The sequence below is a fragment of the Epithele typhae genome (assembly GCF_022376455.1).
Source record: "Epithele typhae strain CBS 203.58 chromosome Unknown BXZ73scaffold_71, whole genome shotgun sequence".
In the NCBI taxonomy this organism is placed as follows: Eukaryota; Fungi; Basidiomycota; class Agaricomycetes; order Polyporales; family Epitheliaceae; genus Epithele; species Epithele typhae.
Window position 1 is genome coordinate 118,210 of NW_025954262.1, and position 17,765 is coordinate 135,974.

The 17,765-nt window shown below is 61.2% G+C and overlaps 4 protein-coding genes across 4 annotated transcripts; 2 read left to right on the top strand and 2 right to left on the bottom strand.

Moving 5' to 3' along the window:
- Positions 1 to 501: 501 nt before the first annotated feature.
- On the bottom strand, positions 502 to 1,686 carry BXZ73DRAFT_36727 (uncharacterized protein; the record flags this gene model as incomplete). The annotated part of the gene is made up of 6 exons (XM_048017890.1): positions 502 to 618; positions 726 to 903; positions 1,082 to 1,127; positions 1,184 to 1,262; positions 1,316 to 1,432; positions 1,492 to 1,686. Coding segments are annotated over 6 exons (732 nt in total), but the record flags the coding sequence as incomplete, so codon positions are not given.
- Positions 1,687 to 3,507: 1,821 nt separating this feature from the next.
- Positions 3,508 to 6,934, top strand: BXZ73DRAFT_105793 (Na+/solute symporter; the record flags this gene model as incomplete). Its single annotated transcript, XM_048016388.1, has 25 exons — positions 3,508 to 3,547; positions 3,601 to 3,630; positions 3,688 to 3,782; positions 3,841 to 3,861; positions 3,913 to 3,935; positions 3,985 to 4,046; positions 4,100 to 4,115; positions 4,174 to 4,270; positions 4,329 to 4,419; positions 4,475 to 4,655; positions 4,719 to 4,873; positions 4,927 to 4,953; positions 5,008 to 5,021; positions 5,074 to 5,112; positions 5,167 to 5,250; positions 5,310 to 5,434; positions 5,492 to 5,545; positions 5,630 to 5,638; positions 5,705 to 5,813; positions 5,884 to 5,927; positions 5,984 to 6,129; positions 6,190 to 6,294; positions 6,350 to 6,631; positions 6,697 to 6,769; positions 6,829 to 6,934. The coding sequence occupies 25 exons, from the start codon at positions 3,508 to 3,510 to the stop codon at positions 6,932 to 6,934; spliced, it is 2,028 nt and encodes a 675-aa protein (XP_047873367.1).
- Positions 6,935 to 7,771: 837 nt separating this feature from the next.
- BXZ73DRAFT_105794 (uncharacterized protein) lies at positions 7,772 to 9,596 on the bottom strand (the record flags this gene model as incomplete). The annotated part of the gene is made up of 11 exons (XM_048016389.1): positions 7,772 to 8,047; positions 8,117 to 8,170; positions 8,236 to 8,271; positions 8,327 to 8,368; positions 8,431 to 8,451; positions 8,507 to 8,577; positions 8,637 to 8,683; positions 8,742 to 8,819; positions 8,879 to 9,051; positions 9,085 to 9,310; positions 9,409 to 9,596. The coding sequence occupies 11 exons, from the start codon at positions 9,594 to 9,596 to the stop codon at positions 7,772 to 7,774; spliced, it is 1,212 nt and encodes a 403-aa protein (XP_047873368.1).
- A 3,741-nt stretch (positions 9,597 to 13,337) lies between these two features.
- On the top strand, positions 13,338 to 16,674 carry BXZ73DRAFT_105795 (glycoside hydrolase superfamily; the record flags this gene model as incomplete). Its single annotated transcript, XM_048016390.1, has 6 exons — positions 13,338 to 13,593; positions 14,113 to 14,716; positions 14,770 to 14,894; positions 14,947 to 15,086; positions 15,136 to 16,125; positions 16,189 to 16,674. 6 exons carry the CDS (start codon positions 13,338 to 13,340, stop codon positions 16,672 to 16,674), a joined length of 2,601 nt encoding a protein of 866 aa, XP_047873369.1.
- Positions 16,675 to 17,765: the final 1,091 nt, after the last annotated feature.

Consider the following 17,765-nt stretch of genomic DNA (forward strand, 5'->3'; position numbering starts at 1 on the left):
TGCAGTCAGCGCATCGCGCATACACCCGGACGCAGAGTAGTGGCAGTAGCACTCACCGAAACCGAAGCCAACGCCTCCGCGCGCCTAGAGCGCCACGCCCCGCTCGACGTCCCCGCCCACATGCACCCGCGCCGCCGCGCGCTCCGCCTCCGCGCGCGCGTCCATCTCCAGCGCGGGCAGTGCGATCCGCGCGCTCCCGAACCCCCTCCCCAATCCCCTCCCCGTTCCATCCGCCTCCGCTTCCGAATCCTCCGCCTGCGAAATCTCTAGAACCTCTCCGGGCCGCGCGTCCGCGTACGGATCGATCGTCGACACCGTCGCGTCGCTCGTCGCGCGCGCGTGGCCCGCCGTAAACGGGCGCGCCGGGAGCCGGAAGGTGGCCTCGCGCGGGGTCGCGCTCGGGGTCGCGTAGTCGACCTTCTCCTTTTCCAGGTCCGCATCGGAGAAGAGGGTGGTGTCGGTGTGCGCGTGGGTGTGGCGGGAGATGCGCAGGGGCGCGGTGGAGCCAAAGGTCGCGCGGCCGGAGGCGGAGGAGGCGCTGTGCGCGTGCGAGTCCGGGCGGGGGTCGCCGGTGCTGCCGTGCGCGACGCGGATGGCGGTGAAGGAGAAGACGAGGCCCTGTGTGTGCGCGCACGCGCGGGGTCAGCGTGACGTCCGGGTGGGAGTGGGTCGCGGCGGGGTACGCGCGCGCGAGGGCAGGGAAAGAAAGGGCGAGAGGGACTCACGATGAGCGCAGGGAAGAGGTTCAAGCACGTCGGGTAGCCGATCGCGGCCGAGTTCGCGAACGTGATCACGAGCGACACGCCCGCGGCGGCGTAGATCGCGGTCGACTGTACCGTGGCCTCGATCACCCGCCAAATCTTGCGGGTCTCCTTCCGGGGTGAGACGTGCCGGAACTCGCGGCTGAGGTAGAACACGCGCCAAACGATCATTACTGTGGGCGCACGGGGTAAGTGATGCGGCGAGGTGGAGGGCAGAACCGCAGAGGAAGGCTTCGTGGGGTTGTGGAGGTGAAAGGAAAACGGACATACCGGTGCAGATGACGTTGATGAAGATCGACAGGGAGTAGAACGCGACAGACATGTAGTAGCCCGTCACGCCCAGGAAGGTGGATGAATATCCGATCACTAAACAAGAGCTCGAGTTCGATTGCAGTCCATATGCGAGAAAGACGGAGACGCACCTGCATCTGCAGCAATGAGCATCGAGGGAACCATGATTGCTGTCCAGCTGCGATTGAAGACTCGGAACAGACGGTAGACCTGCAGCGATGGCCTGTTTGTGGCGCCCAAGCGGGAACGAACAGTGGACGCACCATGAACCCGTCTCCGAGTATCGTCTGTGATACGTAGAGCATGAACTTCGCTTGATCAATAGAGATCGGCACATTACCCCAGCCCTCGTGAGCGACGAAGACATCGAGGATGACGTGCTATGCCATCACCCACGATCAGGTCGAGCCACCGGAGGAAGAAAGAACGAGTGACGTACCACGGAGGATAGGAGGAACATCAACGTGTTCGAGACGAGCAGAATCACGTTCCCCGTCGTCCGCCTCTTCTGGGGGTGGGTGAGCCAGACCATGATGTACGTGCCATAGCTGAAGGTGACGATGTTTGCGCCGAAGAAGACAATCTCAACGATAAGCGCTGCGATGTAGAACTTATTCGACGCGGGTCCTGTGAAGCCCTGAGTGCCGTCAGTGGGAGTGAGGGGAAAGCGACAGAAGGGATGAAGGTAAAGTGCTCACCCCGAAGGCGTTCAAGTGGGAGTCGCCGTCCGACATAACTGTGGGAGGGAGGGGGGCGTGGCGTGGCGTTGCACCGAGAGGCGGCGGATAAGCGGACACAGGGCGTATATATGCCAATGGCGAGCAGCGGTGGATCTGGTGCGCGCGACGCCCAGGCAGAAGCCCAAACCTTCGGTCAGGCGCTTATAGGCCAGGCGCTGTGAGCGAGGCAGGAGGGCTGCCCCCTCGCGGTGGAAAACGTCGCGCATGACCGCGCGCTAGGTTTGATACGCCGCCCACAAACACTAACACTGTCGCAGGAAGGAGCTGGGCCCGAAGAAGGCCGGACAGAAGCCGCATGATTGGAGAGCACAGCCTGGATAGGAACGCGCTGGGAGGCTGGACATGCGCTAGTAGGGCACAAGTGCCGCATACCCTGCGCATATCGCCACCATCCGGAGGCTTTTCAAGTCTTTTGGGAATAACCTGGCGTTTGGGGCTTTTGAGCGCGAGAGGAGCGACTCTGTCAATGGGACGGTAGGCGTGTCGCATGCGGGGCTCGATCGCTGGATCCGGAGAACTGTGTGGTTGCGCTCCGGTACGCCCACAGTTCCTATACGACTTCCCCATCGATGATCAGGGCGTCAATGGAGCAGGATGGTCCCCAGACAGATCGGGGAATCGACATCGACCACACTGCCCCCCGCCCGACGGCTTTCAAAGCTCTCGCCAGGGCTCTGAAGGTCGACCAGCGGGGCCCGTCGTCCACACCGTGCGCGACATTGGTTGAGGGGCGCATATACGCAGGAAAACAAGGCAAGTCGGAGCGCACGTACCACCCATCCATATCCATCCCAGAAATACTTCTCGTACGCTGCTCGCCATGGGGCTGACACGCTACGTGCACTTCCCATACAATGGTTGCTGCGCACCACCTCCAGCATCTTTGCTAACTTGGCTCAGGATGATTGCGGGACAAGTATCATGCTCTGCTGTTCACCTGAAATTTGCACAGGCCGCCGCACATCCCGAAGATACGCGATCATGGTCAGCCAGTGATCAAGAAACCGATACCACTGAGACATCTGTAATCACCTCAACAGCTTATCTCGATGCACATACTTGACGGGGCACCTCTTCTGCAGATTCTGACGGTCCATGCATCAACCATGTTCTGGAGGCGAGCCGTCGAACGAAAAGCGGGCTGCGCGCAAGATGCATAGTCGTCAGTGGAGATGGGGAGAGCAGACCGCACTCGTCGCGCTCGAGCGAGCATGACTCGGATATTCTCCGACCGGCGTATGCCGAGAGTTCCCAGGCTCTTCCGTGTAAGCGCGTTCCATCAGACGTCTTTGCTCTCCTCGTCGCTCACTAGCATGGACCTCAGACCTGCATTTACTCGACAGCCGTTCAGAGACTCCAATTATATGCTACTGCCAACGAGGATGAGAAGTACGTGCCAGCCACTTAACCTGTAGCGCTGCGCGCTGATGACCACTTTCGCAGGCCATTCCTGTGAAGAGCGACATGTTCAAAGTACATCGTTTCCAGGCTGAAGCAGGAAACAACAGCGACATTAATATATCCTTGCCACGGTATCTCCCACGTCCTTCCGAGCGGCTCTCCGGTGCGGGAAATGGGCTTCTGTTTCACGCGTGCCTTCGAAGCCTTATCGGGGCCAATGCCGAGACCAGAGGGCAAAACTCACTCCCGTCTAAGATAAGAACGCCATATAAGATGCGCTGCACGACTCGCCTCCTCTCCTGTGCGCTTTTACCATGGCTGCGACCGGTGAATCTGAGTTCAGACCGCTGCTAAGTGCGTTGTACATCGTTTCTCTCAAGCATGTGGGCTAACTCCGAGGGTTTTAGACGAGGGAGTTGGCTATGGCGTCGTTGTCGGTACGCCTCTCGGAGCTTCTTGCGATAAGTGACGCGCGAGAACTCACTGCTTCCAAGGCGTCGGGTTCTTCTTTGCGGCGCTTATGCTCGTTCTCACAACCCTGCAAGCCAAGTTCTCAAACTTCTCCCCAAGATCATCCGAGGAGTTTACGGTGAGAAGGAACCCGTCTTCTTCTTCTTCTGTGGTGCTCACTTGTTTGCTGTGCGCAGAGCGCGTCGCGAAGCGTCAAGGTGCGCGTCGCACCACAATTTAATTCGAAACGTAAGCTCACACCTCCACAGCCAGGGCTAGTGTGCTGCGGCATGTAAGTTGAGGAATCGCGCTGAAACGGCTACCAGCTGAGAAGGTTTCAGTGTGAGCGCATGGACGTGGAGCGCGACTCTACTTCAATCTAGCACAGCAGCGTACACCTTCGGTCAGTTCGCCCGCCTCCACCAGGATCTACTCTGACCTGTTTCGCACATTCAGGCGTCAGCGGTCCATGGTGAGCCCACTCGTTGAGAAATCTTGCAACTTACCTGAACTCCGTCCGCTACCTCCAGGTGGTACGGAGTCGGAGGAACGATTCAGCTGGGCTTCTTCGCCATGGTCGCCGCAAAAGTCAAGATGAATGCCAACGGCGCGCACACTTTCCTCGAGGTAAGAAGCGTCAATGGCTTTTCGGCTCCGTTCACTCTAACGCACCCGTCTTTTCCAGATCGTGAAGGCACGCTTCGGAACCGGGGCACACTTGTTATTCACGTTCTACGCCTTCCTCTGCATCCTGATTGTCTGCGGGGGTCTCCTACGTAAACCCTCCCGCTTTCGCTCTTTCTTGTCTGATAGCTGATCATTCCTCATTAGTGGGCGGCGCAGCCACCGTGAACGCGCTGACGGGGATGAACATCATCGCCGCGTGCTTCCTCCTCCCGATCGGCATCGCCGTCTACGTCGTCTTCGGTGGCCTCCGCGCGACGTTCATCTGCGACTACGCACACACCCTCATCCTCTTCGTCATCATCTACATATTCTTCGGCGAGGTGTAGTACGTCCCTGACCGTTCCTCGCCTCGTGCGCCAAGGCCGCTGACGATTGAATGCGCGCCCAGCGGAGCGTCGAAAGAAGTCGGGAGCGTCGGCGCTCTGTACGATCTGCTCGTACAAGCGGGGAAAGATACGCCCGTGGTGGGGAACCAAGATGGGAGCTACGTCACGATGAAGTCGAACCAGGGCCTCGTCTTCGGTGCGGCTACGATCCTCTCAGGTACAGTCCGCACGGTGAAACCGTGTGGCTCCAAGCTAACGCTCGCCTCTCAGGTTTCTCTGGAGTTTTCTGTGATCAAGGTAAGTTGTGTCATATTTTATGACTTGTTCAACTGCTCATCTAACTCCACCTAGGCTATTGGCAGAGGGTGAGTTGTACCCACTATCAGACATGCATCCATTTTGACCAACACCGCCCAGGCGATCGCCAGCGCTCCTCGCTCGACGACCAAAGCTTACGTGCGCTTCGTTCACTTGACTCTCGTACGACCCCGCATGACTTTGGTTCTTCAGATGCTCGGTGGACTGTCATGGTTCGCAGTACCATGGGCATTCGCCTCATGCCTCGGCCTGGCCGCACGCGCCCTCGTAAGCAACGTAAGCATCGCACACACTTGCTCAGCACCCCTCCATTTGCTCACACTTCTTCTCGCCAGCCCAAGTTCCCCACCTTCCCGAACCCGCTCTCCGCCTCCCAGACCAGCGCCGGCCTCGCCGCGCCCGCGGCAGCCGCCGTCGTGATGGGCAAGGGCGGTGCCATCGCGATCCTGCTCGTGGTCTTGTGCGTCTCGCTCTCGTCTCTCTTCTTCACTATCCGATTTCTCAAACGCACCTGCAGCATGGCAGTCACCTCCGCAATGAGCGCCGAGCTCATCGGCGTCTCCAGTCTCTTGTGGGTCCCCCACCTCCCGGGCGGCGTTTCAGCCTCAGCGGCAGCACACTGATCATTTCGCCTCCACCACCCCACGGCTTCTAGTGCTTACGAGTGAGTCGCATCCGTCCTGCCGCGCCGCGTGAAGGGAGAGAACTGACGGCACGGCGCGGTCGCCAGCTTGTACCGGACGTACTTGCGCCCGCAGGCGACGAGCGCGGAGATCGTGCGCGTGTCGCACTACTTCATCTGCTTCTGGGCCGTCTGGGCCGGCTGCTGGGCGACGATCGTGCGTGCCCGTTCTCCATTCCCCTAGGCTCCTTCCGTCTGTTTGCTCACGCGCGCGCTCGGCCATGCAGCTGAACAAGGCGAGCATCGACCTCGGCTGGCTCTTCTACGTTCAGTACGTCCTGTCCCCCGACCCGCGTCGACCCCTCTGACGCCCACATCCGATCGCAGAGGCGTCGTCCTCAGCCCCGCCGTCATCCCGATCGCGCTCACCGTCTCCTGGTCGAAGCTCACCCGCGCGGCCGTGTTCGCGGGGTGCATCGGCGGCGCGGTCCTCGGCATGCTCGCGTGGATGATCGGCTGCTGGAAGATCTACGGTCCGCCTCCTCCCGCTCCGCTCCTTCTTCTCCATTCTCGCTGACCCCGACGACGCGCAGGCGAGATCAATATCCCGAACCTCGCGCAGCCGTACTCGGCCGTCTGCAGCGGCCTCACCGGCCTGCTCTTCTCCGGGATCATCACCGTGCTCGTCTCGCTCGCCCGTGCGTCCCCAGACCTGCCCGCGTCCCCTCACACGCGCTCACACGCCCCTCACAGGCCCGGCCAACTACGACTTCGCGGGCACGCGCGCGATCGCGACCTACGACGAGCCCTCGTCCTCCGCGTCCTCCAGCCCCACCCCGGACCGTGATCTCGATCTCAAGGCAGACCCAGAGAAGGCCCCCGTGGACGTCGAGGCGCACCCCGTCGCGCCCGCGCCCGCGGACAAGGACACACTCGCGACCGTGGACGGCCCCGTCACCCGCGCGGAGCTCGAGGCCGTCTTCCGCCGCGCGGCGTGGTTCTCGCTCGCGCTCGCCGTCGCCGTCGCCGTCCTCGGTGCGTCTCCTCTCCCCTCTCCCCCGTACCTTGTGCGCGGACGGACGCTGACGGAATACTTACAGTGCCGCTGCCGATGTTCTTCTCGCACTACGTCTTCAGCCGGACCTTCTTCGCGTTCTGGACCGCGTGCACCATGTGCGTGGTGTCTCCCCCCTGTTCCTTCTCCGCTGCTGAAGCTGACGCGCGCGAGACAGCATCTGGGCGGCCGCGAGCGGTTACTGGTGCATCTTCCTCCCGCTGTGGGAGTCCCGCGCCGAGCTCGGGGTCATCGTCCGTGGGGTGTTCGGCGTGGTCGCGTAGTCCGAGTCGTCCCTCTCTACTTGTCAGGTCTCGCCACGAGCGTAGCGTCAGTAGTGCCGACATACGAAGCCCCGGCGTAGAGGGCGCTCGCCTGAGCTGGGGCCGAGTTGTGTTGTGCTGTCTCTCTCGTAGCTGGAACGGACGCCGTGTTCGCTACCGTGCATCGTCAAACAAAGAACTCTATCATTCCAATCAATTTGACAGCTCTTGTGGCGTGTGACACCAAAATCCCGGGTCCAACATTCGACAGGCGAAAACTTGGCACCTCGGTGGGCGAAGGCGCCAGAAAACACGATAGATCGTACATGTTGGTTTGGCCGAGATCCCAGAGGGCTTCCAGCTGTCTCCATTTTGCTAGGTCGTTTTCGCTCAGCAGGGCGAGCTGCGAGTGGAGGCGTGTTTAGTTTTGGAGCGGGGTCAGCGTGTGGCGCCCTCGTTGGTCATGCACTGCTGGAGTATGTGGCTGAATTCACCAACCTCCTCCACTGACTTATGTGGTGTATCGGATGGGGGAAGATCGGGCGTCGTGGCAGCATCCAGTGCCAGAAGAACGCGTCGAAGGTCAACTCAGCATTCGATAAGACGTTATGTATATGTACTGACCAGCAGACCATGCGTCCCGAGCCATGTTCATCTTGTCCGTCGCCACCGTTGGAAGGCAAGGACCGCTCAAACGGAGCGTGCTCGCGCGCACGACCACCTCCTTCACACATACCACACCAAAGCAAGCAACCGGGCCAAACAAACGTCGCATCATGTATCTACCAAGCCCACCCCCACCCCCAACGCGCGCAAAAGATGCCCATATACCACCCCCGAGGCTCGCCCACACCGCGCTCACAGCGCGCGCTCCGGCAGCTTCGCGTCCTCCTCCCACTCCACCTCCGCCGCGGACCCGCGCGACCCAACCTCCATCCCGATCCCGATCCCGCCCTTCGCGTCGCCCGACCCCGCGCCCCTGACGAGCTCCGCGTTGCGCGCGCGCCCCGCGTGCCGGAGCCGGCGGAAGTCGACCTCCTCCGCCTGCGCGGACTCGACGCGGCGCTCGACCGCGACCGCGACCTCGGTCGGGAAGTGGAGCGTGCGCGTGCCGATGTCGTACGCGGAGCCGTCCTGCGTACGTGCGTGCGTGGGGAAAGGGAAGTCAGCGAGACGCGGCGAAAGGGGGAAACGAGGACGGACGGTGCTGCTGATCCCGTAGAGCTCGTCGCGCAGGGTCGAGCGCGAGTTGAGGGTCTGTGGAGGGCGCAGGCGGGGTGAGCGCTCGTGCGCGTCCGGCGGGCAGGCGAGCAAAAACGCACCGAAAGCAAAGAAACGGTGTACACGCGGCCGAGGGGCTGTGGGGACATCAGTCTGTGGGTCGCGAAAGGCTCGCGGTATGTGTGTACGCACCATGGCGAAGATCGCGCTGAAAGTCGTGTTGGGGACCACACACTGCGCGTGTGTGAGGTCATTCGGGCGCTCGAACGAAGTGGCCACGGGACCGAAACACTCACGAATAAAACGAGGTACAGAATCTGGGAATGCGGGGGGTGAGCGTGGGGACACGAGGGAGCAGGCGCAGGGACGCACGATGAACAGCAAGCTCGACGCCGTCGTCTCGATCGACGAGCGCATCAGCCGGCCGATGACCGTGTTCGTCGCTGCAACGCCAGCACTCAGTTTACTCGCGCGAGATGAGAAGCACGCTGGAGGTACTCACAGCGAAAGCCGGTCTTGATTTTGAACAGGTGCGTGTACAGGATGACGCTGCCCGTCCGCACACGATCAGCCCATCTCTCCACGCACTCCGGACGCGCAGACGCACGTCAACAAGAGGTCGCACAGCGCCGCGAGCGTGAGCCAGGTGGCGACGTGCGGCACGAACGTCCTCGCGTTCTGCAGGCTGCGGCGTCCACGGCCGTCAGCGTCCGACGGCAGGCAGCGGGGGGAGACGCGACGCACTGTGTCTCGAGGAGCTGCAGGACGCCGGCGGTCATTCCTATCGCGAAGGCCGCGAAGGAGAGCGCGGCGATGAGCGCGTGGATGAGGCGTGAGTGCGTGAAGCGCTTGATGCGCCACGCGAAGAGCTGCTGGATCGGCATCGAGACGCTGCGCGCGGAGTCAGCGGTGCGAGGCTGGTGGGAACGTGAGACGCGGGAGGTACGCACAGCGCTGATTTCGTCGTGCCAGGACGGGGGGGCGAGTGAGCGAGCGAGGGGGAGGTGGAGGGTGGAGGGAGACGGACCGGCGAAGACCGGGCACGCGCTGAGCGGCCAAAGGACGAGCGAGATGTAGTCCGGGTTCGCAAAATTGGCAACAGAGTACTGCCAGAGCATCCACAGCATCGCGCCGGTGTGGACGGAGTCGACGAGGATGCACCAGTGGACGAGCAGCCTGCGGGCGCGGCGTAAGGAAACCTTGCTGTCCTCGCAGTGCGCTCCGCCGCTTCGCCGGCCCTCCATCGACGCAAGAACAAGCGGACGACGACGTACCTCAGCGGCCACCGGTCGCGACCGGGACCCAGGACGTACTGGATCCAGTGCAGGAACACGATTCCGTACACAAAGCAGTTGAGGAGCGTGCCCACGAGTAGCGGCCCGAGCACCTGCGAGATGGGGATCTCCCTGCTCCCCACGGGGATGACAACCCCGAGCACATTTGCGCTGTCGATCGACGGCATTCTTCGTCTTCGTCGTCTTCTTCTTCTTCTTCTTCTTCTTCTTCCCCTGCCTCCACCAATAGTTGTATCTTCGGCTTGAGCCCAAGATTAATATGTCGTAAACGGCGTCAAAAGAGGGATGCCAAGGGCGAATGGAGGAGGAGGAGGAGGAGGAGGAGGATGGTGAATTGAGGAGTTGGGGAGAAAGAGTGATGGGGAGAAGAGGGTGTGTGGGCGACGGCCGTTTGAGCCAATATAAGTATGACACCCCGTCGACCGAGCCTACGGAGTTAAGCTCAGACGCATTCTGATTCCCGTTCGCGTACGTACAGCCCCGAACGCGGCGTAGTACTACAACCCTGCACGCGGGCGTAAGCGGCAACGAAAATCTGAATTGTAATTGCGTCACCGGTTGAGTGGATGAAGGTCCGTAAGCCAGACCGCTCTTACTGGATGACGGTCCGTAAGCCAGACCGCTCTAACTAGACCCGTAAATGCAATTCCGGAGCTTTAAGCGAAGCTAGGCGACGAGAGGGATCTCTGGCGTCAAGCCGGCGTCAACGGAATGCCTCCACCGCGCGGAGACCTTAGCCAGACCTCATGAAGGTCCGTTGAGGCCCAGTCGTCGATTTGTCAGCGCCAATAATGGTCCACATCACTACCTCCCGTCCGAAATAGGCCTTCAGGAGGCCTCTACAGCCTTTCGGGAGGCTTGTTTGCTCTGCGAGGGGGGTGCCGACCCCTCCACAGACTTTTGGGCGCTTGTTATTCCAGCAGCCACAGTGAGATCCTCGGGTATCACTTTCTCGTCGGCATCTCGGCGGAACTGCCCTTTCGAGCGGTCTAGAGAACTACGGAGCGTCCGTAGTTCCGTATTTCCTTACGGAACGTCATCCACTAGGCCTGTAAATGCAATTCCAGAGCATTAAGCGAGGCTAAGCGACGAGAGGATCTCTGGCGTCAACGGAATGCCTCCACCGCGCGGAGACCCTAGCCAGACCTCATGGAGGTCCATTGAGGCCCAGTCGTCGATTTGTCAGCGCCAACAATGGTCCACATCACTACCTCCCGTCCGTAATAGACCTTCAGGAGCTTTTCGGGAGGCTTGTTTGCTCTGCGAGCGGGGTGCCGACCCCTCCACAGACTTTTGGGCGATTCCAGCAGCTACAGCGAGATCCTCGGGTATCACTTTCTCGTCGGCATCTCGGCGGAACCGCCCTTTCGAGCGGTCTAGAGAACTACGGAGCGTCCGTAGTTCCGTATTTCCTGACGGCACGTCATCCAGTTTACAGCTGGTAACAAATCGATAGAGACCTCGGCTTCCCGCACATACGCGGTGGAGCTCGAAAAAAGCGACGCTTGCGCGAGGCGGTCAGGGTCACTCCCACTCCGATCTGCTCCGCTGCGCCTGGGCGCTGTGTGTGCGCGCAGCCGCTGTTTTTCGAGCCCCGCCGCAACCGACCGCGTGTGAAGCCGATCAATCTGTTACCAGCTGTAATTGGGCGTTCGCGTCGCGCCCACGTGTCCCCTTGTGAGGCCACAGCGGGTGAACTCGACATCCAACCCAGCGGGGCAAGATGGTCCCTTGCAGTCGGAGCTGAGGTCTGAAAGGCCTTAAGCTTGAGGTCGCGAACAGCCACTGCCAGGTGCGTATACTCCAGAGGGGAGGTCAAGGTCGAAGTTGTGCAGCACGGCAACTCTGAACTAAGTTCTAGCCCTGGCCTTATGGTCAAGGCATGCGGCACACGGAGCATAAAAGCAGGACGCACGGCGATGAATACCACGACGACAAAATGATGAATGGGCTTGCGAGGGATGGGGGAAGTGAGCGGAGAAAGGCGCCCAAGAACGGCGAGCTGGCGTCGTGCTGCGTTGTGAGGCGAGAAAGTTGGAAGTCGGCAAAGAGGAAGCGAGCGGGAGTCGAACCTCGTGTCGCGGAAATCACGGAGATCGCGCGGTACCTCAAAGTCTAGAACCAGCTGGGCGCGGCGGCATCGTTCCTCGACGACATGATGATCCCGAAGAAGACGCAGGGCAACACCGAAGACATCGGCACGGGATGAAAGGGCGTATGTTTGAGTTCGTTTAGCGCTCGCGGTCCCACGGCGAAGTTTCGACTTGCCAGTGGACCAGCGCGGGTTCTTGAAGCGTAAGTTTCAAAGATTAGGGCAGAAAGTACGTTTGTGCGCAATATGTCGTGCACGTCACACATCACACATCGCGTGGACGTCCAAGAGTCAAACTTCAAGCTCAAGCGCTTAAGCTTCAAGTTGCCGAAATGTCTGACCCAAATCTGAAGGGCACCATGATATGTCGTTTTGTCCGGCTCACCAGACCGAGCGGCGAGGAAGATCTGCATTGGAGAGAGTCAGGCCAAGTTGAGAAGGCTTACGCCGCATGCGTGCAGCAAGAGAGAACCGACGGTGGACGCGGTGAACATCGGTGTGCCCGACGACTGCGCGACGGCTACTATTGCCATCCGACCGGCGACAGTCTTCGGATCGATTCTCCCGAAGACTGCAAGCGGCGGCCATGCTCGGCCATGCGGGTATACCATGAGAGCCGACGGAAAGGGAGGCTCGGATCATGGATTGCGCCGTGTTGCCGTTGGGCAAACGTTCGCGCGTACTGGGTACCATGGGGAGCGCTGGGGCCCCGGATTAGGTGCGGGGTGCGGGACCTATCATGATATGAGCCTCTGTCGGCTTGGAGGGCCGTCTGGAGAACGCACGAAAGAGCGGTGCACGTCGATGAGAGGTGCCTTTGGAGAGATGGCCGAAGGCCCGAACGATTGCGCGGCGGGGAACAAGAATTGAGAGAGCAGCGCTACCTCACTTGGCTACATTGCCTGCGGAGCCCGGTTCGGCGTTTGTCGTACCGACAAGCTGCGCTACAACAGCACTCGGCCGCCTTAGCGTAAGTACTACAACTACGCCGGATGCCCACCACACTCTACCACTGTGCAACAGGCTTAGGTCACTATTTCGCGGAGTCTCGACATCACACCAGGACAGTATCTGCTGTACGATGTCACGCACCTTCGTGCTCACATACTGTGACATACATAAGCATCATGCGAAGAAGAATGATCGGAGACAGTTCTTGTGCTACTCACTACTAAGAAGACGATGATCGACAGTTCGCAAGGGTGATCGAAGCCAGTCTGCGGGCACTGCTTAACGGTCGATCAAGCCCGCCGCATGCATGTTGCATGCAAAATAATGCCTTGGGTGGTGAAAAGATTGTGTTCAAAAGCGGGCCCGGCAACGGACCGGTAAGCACTCAAGATCTACCACGCGGGGCATTTTTGCGCACCTATGCGGCGCCCGTGTGGCAGCCTACAATTCTGATTGAGAATACTCAACTACACGTGATGTACCCTCAGAACGAAGGACGGAGTCGTCTGGAAGGGTCTTGGAACTTGTGACTTGCCACTCCATATCTGCTGAGCGGGCGTACAGGTGGTCATGCGAGCCCGGGACTCGCGGCAGAACGGATGGCTGTCGCTGGGCGCGGGAGGGTGCAGTCCATCAGCATGCCCGGGCGCAGATGCCCACTACTAGAAAGAAGCACAGACGGAGCTCAGACTGGCATTACGTCACCGCGTGATCACGGTTCGGCGCCTGTCACATCGACGCCGCCGCATGGCTTCCTCCTTGGACGCTTGTCTGCCTCCTTCGCCTCCCTCCATGCCTTCCCTCCGTATAAAGCCGGGAGGGGGCCCCGACCCGAGCTTTGTCCGCTTCCTCCACCCCCCGGGCCATGGCTGTCGCACTCCGTGCCCGCCTCGCCGGCCTCCTCGCCCTCCTCACCCTCACCGCCAATGCCCAGGACCTGTCCTTCTCCACCATCTCCACCGCGGCCGTCTCCTCCATCGCCTCCACCGCGCTCTCTTCCTCCGCCTCTTCCTCCGCCTCTTCCTCCTCAGCGTCTTCTTCGGTCGCTTCGTCTTCGGCTGCTTCCTCTCTGTCCACGGTCGTCGTCTCCAGCACCACTACTGGCCCCCCACTTGAGACCAGTGAGTGCCTTCAATCGTTGTGGCCATGGCTCTTCTTTGCCTCGCGCCTCCATTCCTGCTTGCCATTCCCGCAGTCTTCCCCATTCGCCGCATATAGCTTGCGTATGCCTTCGTGGATGCCGCACTCTTCCCGTTGCGTGCACATACGCGCATATACTCGCCCCCCACGCCTCCCCACCCGCTGATTTCGTGGGCGGAGAATGTGCGCGTCAGATGCGCCAGCTCGTCCACGCGGAGCCATCGGCGTGGTATGCACGCGTACGGCATCTGCGCTGCGCCTATGGGTGACTTGGCGGGTCCATTCTAATCTTACGGGCCCCAGGCGCGCTCTCGTCTCTATTTCGAGCGAAGAGAGGTCCCATGGACTGAGTTTGACGTTCATCCCGGCCCCAATCGACCTGCACACTGTCGCACTCCGTGTTCCAAAAGAATCATTGAGCGTTCGAATGGCATTCGCGCATGGCTTGTTGTCCTTCTCGCCCCGCTGTTTCTCCAACCAGCTGACATGTCGCTCTGTAGCCCACATAACGATTCCCATATCGTCCTACACCTTCTCATCCTTCCCGACCCCCTCCGCGCCTGCCATCCCCGGAGTCTTCCCTTCCGCGTCGCCCGCGTCGCCTCTCGCCCCCGGTTCCACCCTCATCCCTGACTTCGCCCCCGCATGGGCCAAGGCACACAAGCAGGCCAAGTCCCTCATCGCGGACTGGTCGATCGACGACAAGGTCACTGCCGTCACCGGTGTCTTCTGGGAGCACGGCCGCTGTGTCGGCAACATTGCCGCCGTAGGCGACACCTTCCCCGGCCTCTGTCTCGAGGACTCGCCGCTCGGAGTGCGTTTCACTGACTTTGTATCCGCGTTCCCCGCCGGCATCACCGTGGCCTCGACGTGGAACCGCACGCTCATTCGCGAACGCGGGTTAGCCATGGGTGCGGAGTTCAAGGGCAAGGGTGTGCACGTCGCCCTCGGCCCGATGATGAACATGGGGCGCGTCGCGCAGGGCGGGCGCAACTGGGAGGGTTTTGGCGCTGATCCGTTCCTTACGGGCGAGTCCGCGTACGAGACCATCCTCGGTCTTCAAGGGGCGGGTGTTCAGGCCTGCGCGAAGCACTACATCGACAAGTAGGCAACCTCTCTGTTTCGTTTCGCTTTTTCTGACCTTTTTGGGTTCGCAGCGAGCAGGAACACGCCCGTGACTGGTCCTCTTCCAACGTTGATGACCGCACGCAACACGAGATCTACCTTCACCCTTTCATGCGCTCCGTGATGGCTGGCGTGGCTAGCGTCATGTGCAGCTACAGTAGGTCGCCCGCGCTTCTGAATAAGCCGACCCGAGCTGACCCCAATCGCAGACCAAGTCAATAGCACATGGGCTTGTGAGGACGACCGCTCGCTCAACCAGCTCCTCAAAGGTGAACTCGGCTTCCAGGGCTACGTCATGTCTGACTGGGGAGCGCACCACTCCACTCTCGCTGCTGTTGGTGGTCTGGACGTAAGCTTCTATATCGCGATCGTGTGGCCAGTGCTAATGCTCTGCGCAGATGTCCATGCCCGGCGACATCACCCTCGGCTCTGGCAACACTTATTGGGGACCGAACCTTACTGCCTACGTCGACAACGGAACCATTCCCGAGTCGCGCCTCACCGACATGGCCGAGCGCATCGTTGCGTCTTGGTACCTCCTCGACCAGGAAAAGGACTACCCTGAGGTCAGCTTCAACGCTTTCCACATGACGGACGAGGCCACGAACGCGCACGTGGACGTTCAGGAAGACCATTTCAAGGTCATCCGCCAGATCGGCGCGGCCGGCACGATCATGCTCAAGAACGTCGGGGGCGCCCTTCCGCTCAAGAAGCCGAAGAGCATCGCGATCATCGGCAACGATTCCGGTCCCTCCCTTCGTGGCCCGAACGGCTACAACGACCGTGGCGGCGACGACGGCACGCTCGCGATGGGCTGGGGCTCCGGCACGGCGCAGTTCCCGTACCTGATTACGCCGCTCGAGGCGGTCCAGTCGCGCGCACGCCAGGACCACTCTTCGGTGTCGTGGTTCCTCGGCAACTGGGACCTCCGGGGCGTGCAGGCGACCGCGCTCGAGCAGGAAGTCGCGCTCGTGATGGTCAACGCGGACTCGGGCGAGGGCTACATTACCGTGGACGGCAACCAGGGTGACCGCAAGAACCTGACGATGTGGGGCAACGCCGAGGCGCTGATCAACGCGGTCGCGGCGGTGAACAACAACACGATCGTCATCGCGCACTTGGTCGGGCCCTCGATCGTGGAGTCGTGGATCGACAACCCGAACGTGACCGCGGTGCTGTGGGCGCACCTTCCGGGTCAGGAGAGCGGGAACGCGCTCGCCGACGTGCTCTACGGAGACGTGAACCCGAGCGGACGGCTGCCGTACACGATCGCGAAGTCGCTCGACGACTACGGCACGAAGCTCGTGCTCGGGGGCTCGCAGGCGACGGACATCCTCCGCGTCGACTACACCGAGGGCATGCTGATCGACTACCGGCACTTTGACACCGTATGTCCTCAACCCGTTTCGTCTCGGCTCGTCTCATCTCGCTAACTTGCGCGTGGTTCGCAGAACAACATCGCCCCGCGCTTCGAGTTCGGCTTCGGCCTCTCGTACACCACCTTCGCCTACTCGTCGCTCTCCATCAAGGCAGTCGCGCAGTCGGACTCGACCTCGGCCGCGCTCGAACGCGCGTGGGCGAACGGCACGCCGAGCCCGAACGTCGAGGGCGGCTCCGTCGCGCTCTGGCTGCACCGGCCCGCGTTCGCGGTCTCGTTCACGGTGAAGAACATGGGCAAAGTTGCCGGCGGGGAGATCCCGCAGCTGTACTTGCACTTCCCGGCCGGTGCGGGCGAGCCCCCGAGCGTGCTCCGCGGGTTCGACGACGTCTTACTCCGGCCCGGGCAGAGCGAGCGGGTGACGCTGACGCTGAGCCGGTACGACCTGTCAGTGTGGGACGTGGAGAGCCAGGGGTGGCGGAAGCCGGACGGCGCGTTCACGTTCTCGGTGGGCGCGAGCAGCAGGGACTTTAGGCTGAAGGGGAGCGTGCCGTTGTGAGCGGTGCGCGACAGACAGGACGCGGGCGGAGAAGGAGGGAGCGGTTATACCGGACGTTGACTCTACTAATGACGACGAAGTGTAAGTACACGGACTTGTTTGCCGGATTGGATACCTGGACCGGCACGATTATTACCCCTCACACCCGGACGTAGCGCGAATGCATTGTCTTATGGAATATTTGCACTGCTACGTTTGATTTCGACGACTTGCGTGTCTCTGCTCGTTAGAGCGTATTAGCAGCAGGGCGCCTAACGGCGTCAAACGCGCGTAGCGCCTCGCGGTGGAGAGACGTGGAGTCCAGTTGTTTCGGGCGCTCTGTGCTGCGCGCTCTCGTAGTGGAAGAATCGACGCAGTGAGGTCGTGAGTAACAGGAAAGGAGCGATCAACCTGACGCGATAAATGGACACCGCGCTGGTACCGCCTCCGATCGGATCCGATCGCGCAACGAGAGGAAGGTAGTATGATGGAAAGCATGGTGCATAGTATACTGTACAGTGCCGAGGGAACATACCACGACAGCGTCCGCACGGAACACCCTCCGCCCCCCGCGTGCAAAATAAGCTGCTCAGACTAGTCGTCGTCCACGACCTTCTCGGTGAGCGGTTGGTGGCTCGAGCGCCGACCCGAGACGAGCGCGCCGGGTTCTGCGACGTAGCCAGTGTGAGTGGGTGCGTGGTAAGAGCAGGGCACAGCGGTTCGCGCAGGAGTGCGGGAGTGCGGGGGGAGGGGGAGGGTGGCGTTGGCGCAGAAGGAGGTGGGACGGATGCGCGGAGATGGGAGAAAGACACACACCGAAGGCCGTGAGCCCGCTCCGCCGCATGTTCTGCCGCCGCCGTCGCCACATCCAGAACGCGCCCCCCACGACGAGCAACCCGACGACTGCACCCACCACGATGCCTGCTATTGCTCCCGGTGATGGTGACTTCGTTGAGCCAGTGGCGCCTTTGTCGGCGGTAGGCGACTCGGGAGTTGATGTTGAGAACGGTGACGAGGTCGCTGTACATTAGATTAGCTTCCAACGAGTTGGGGCAGGGAGAGGACGCACTGCTAGCGCTCGATGATAGGGGTGAGGGCGCGTTTGAGGTGCT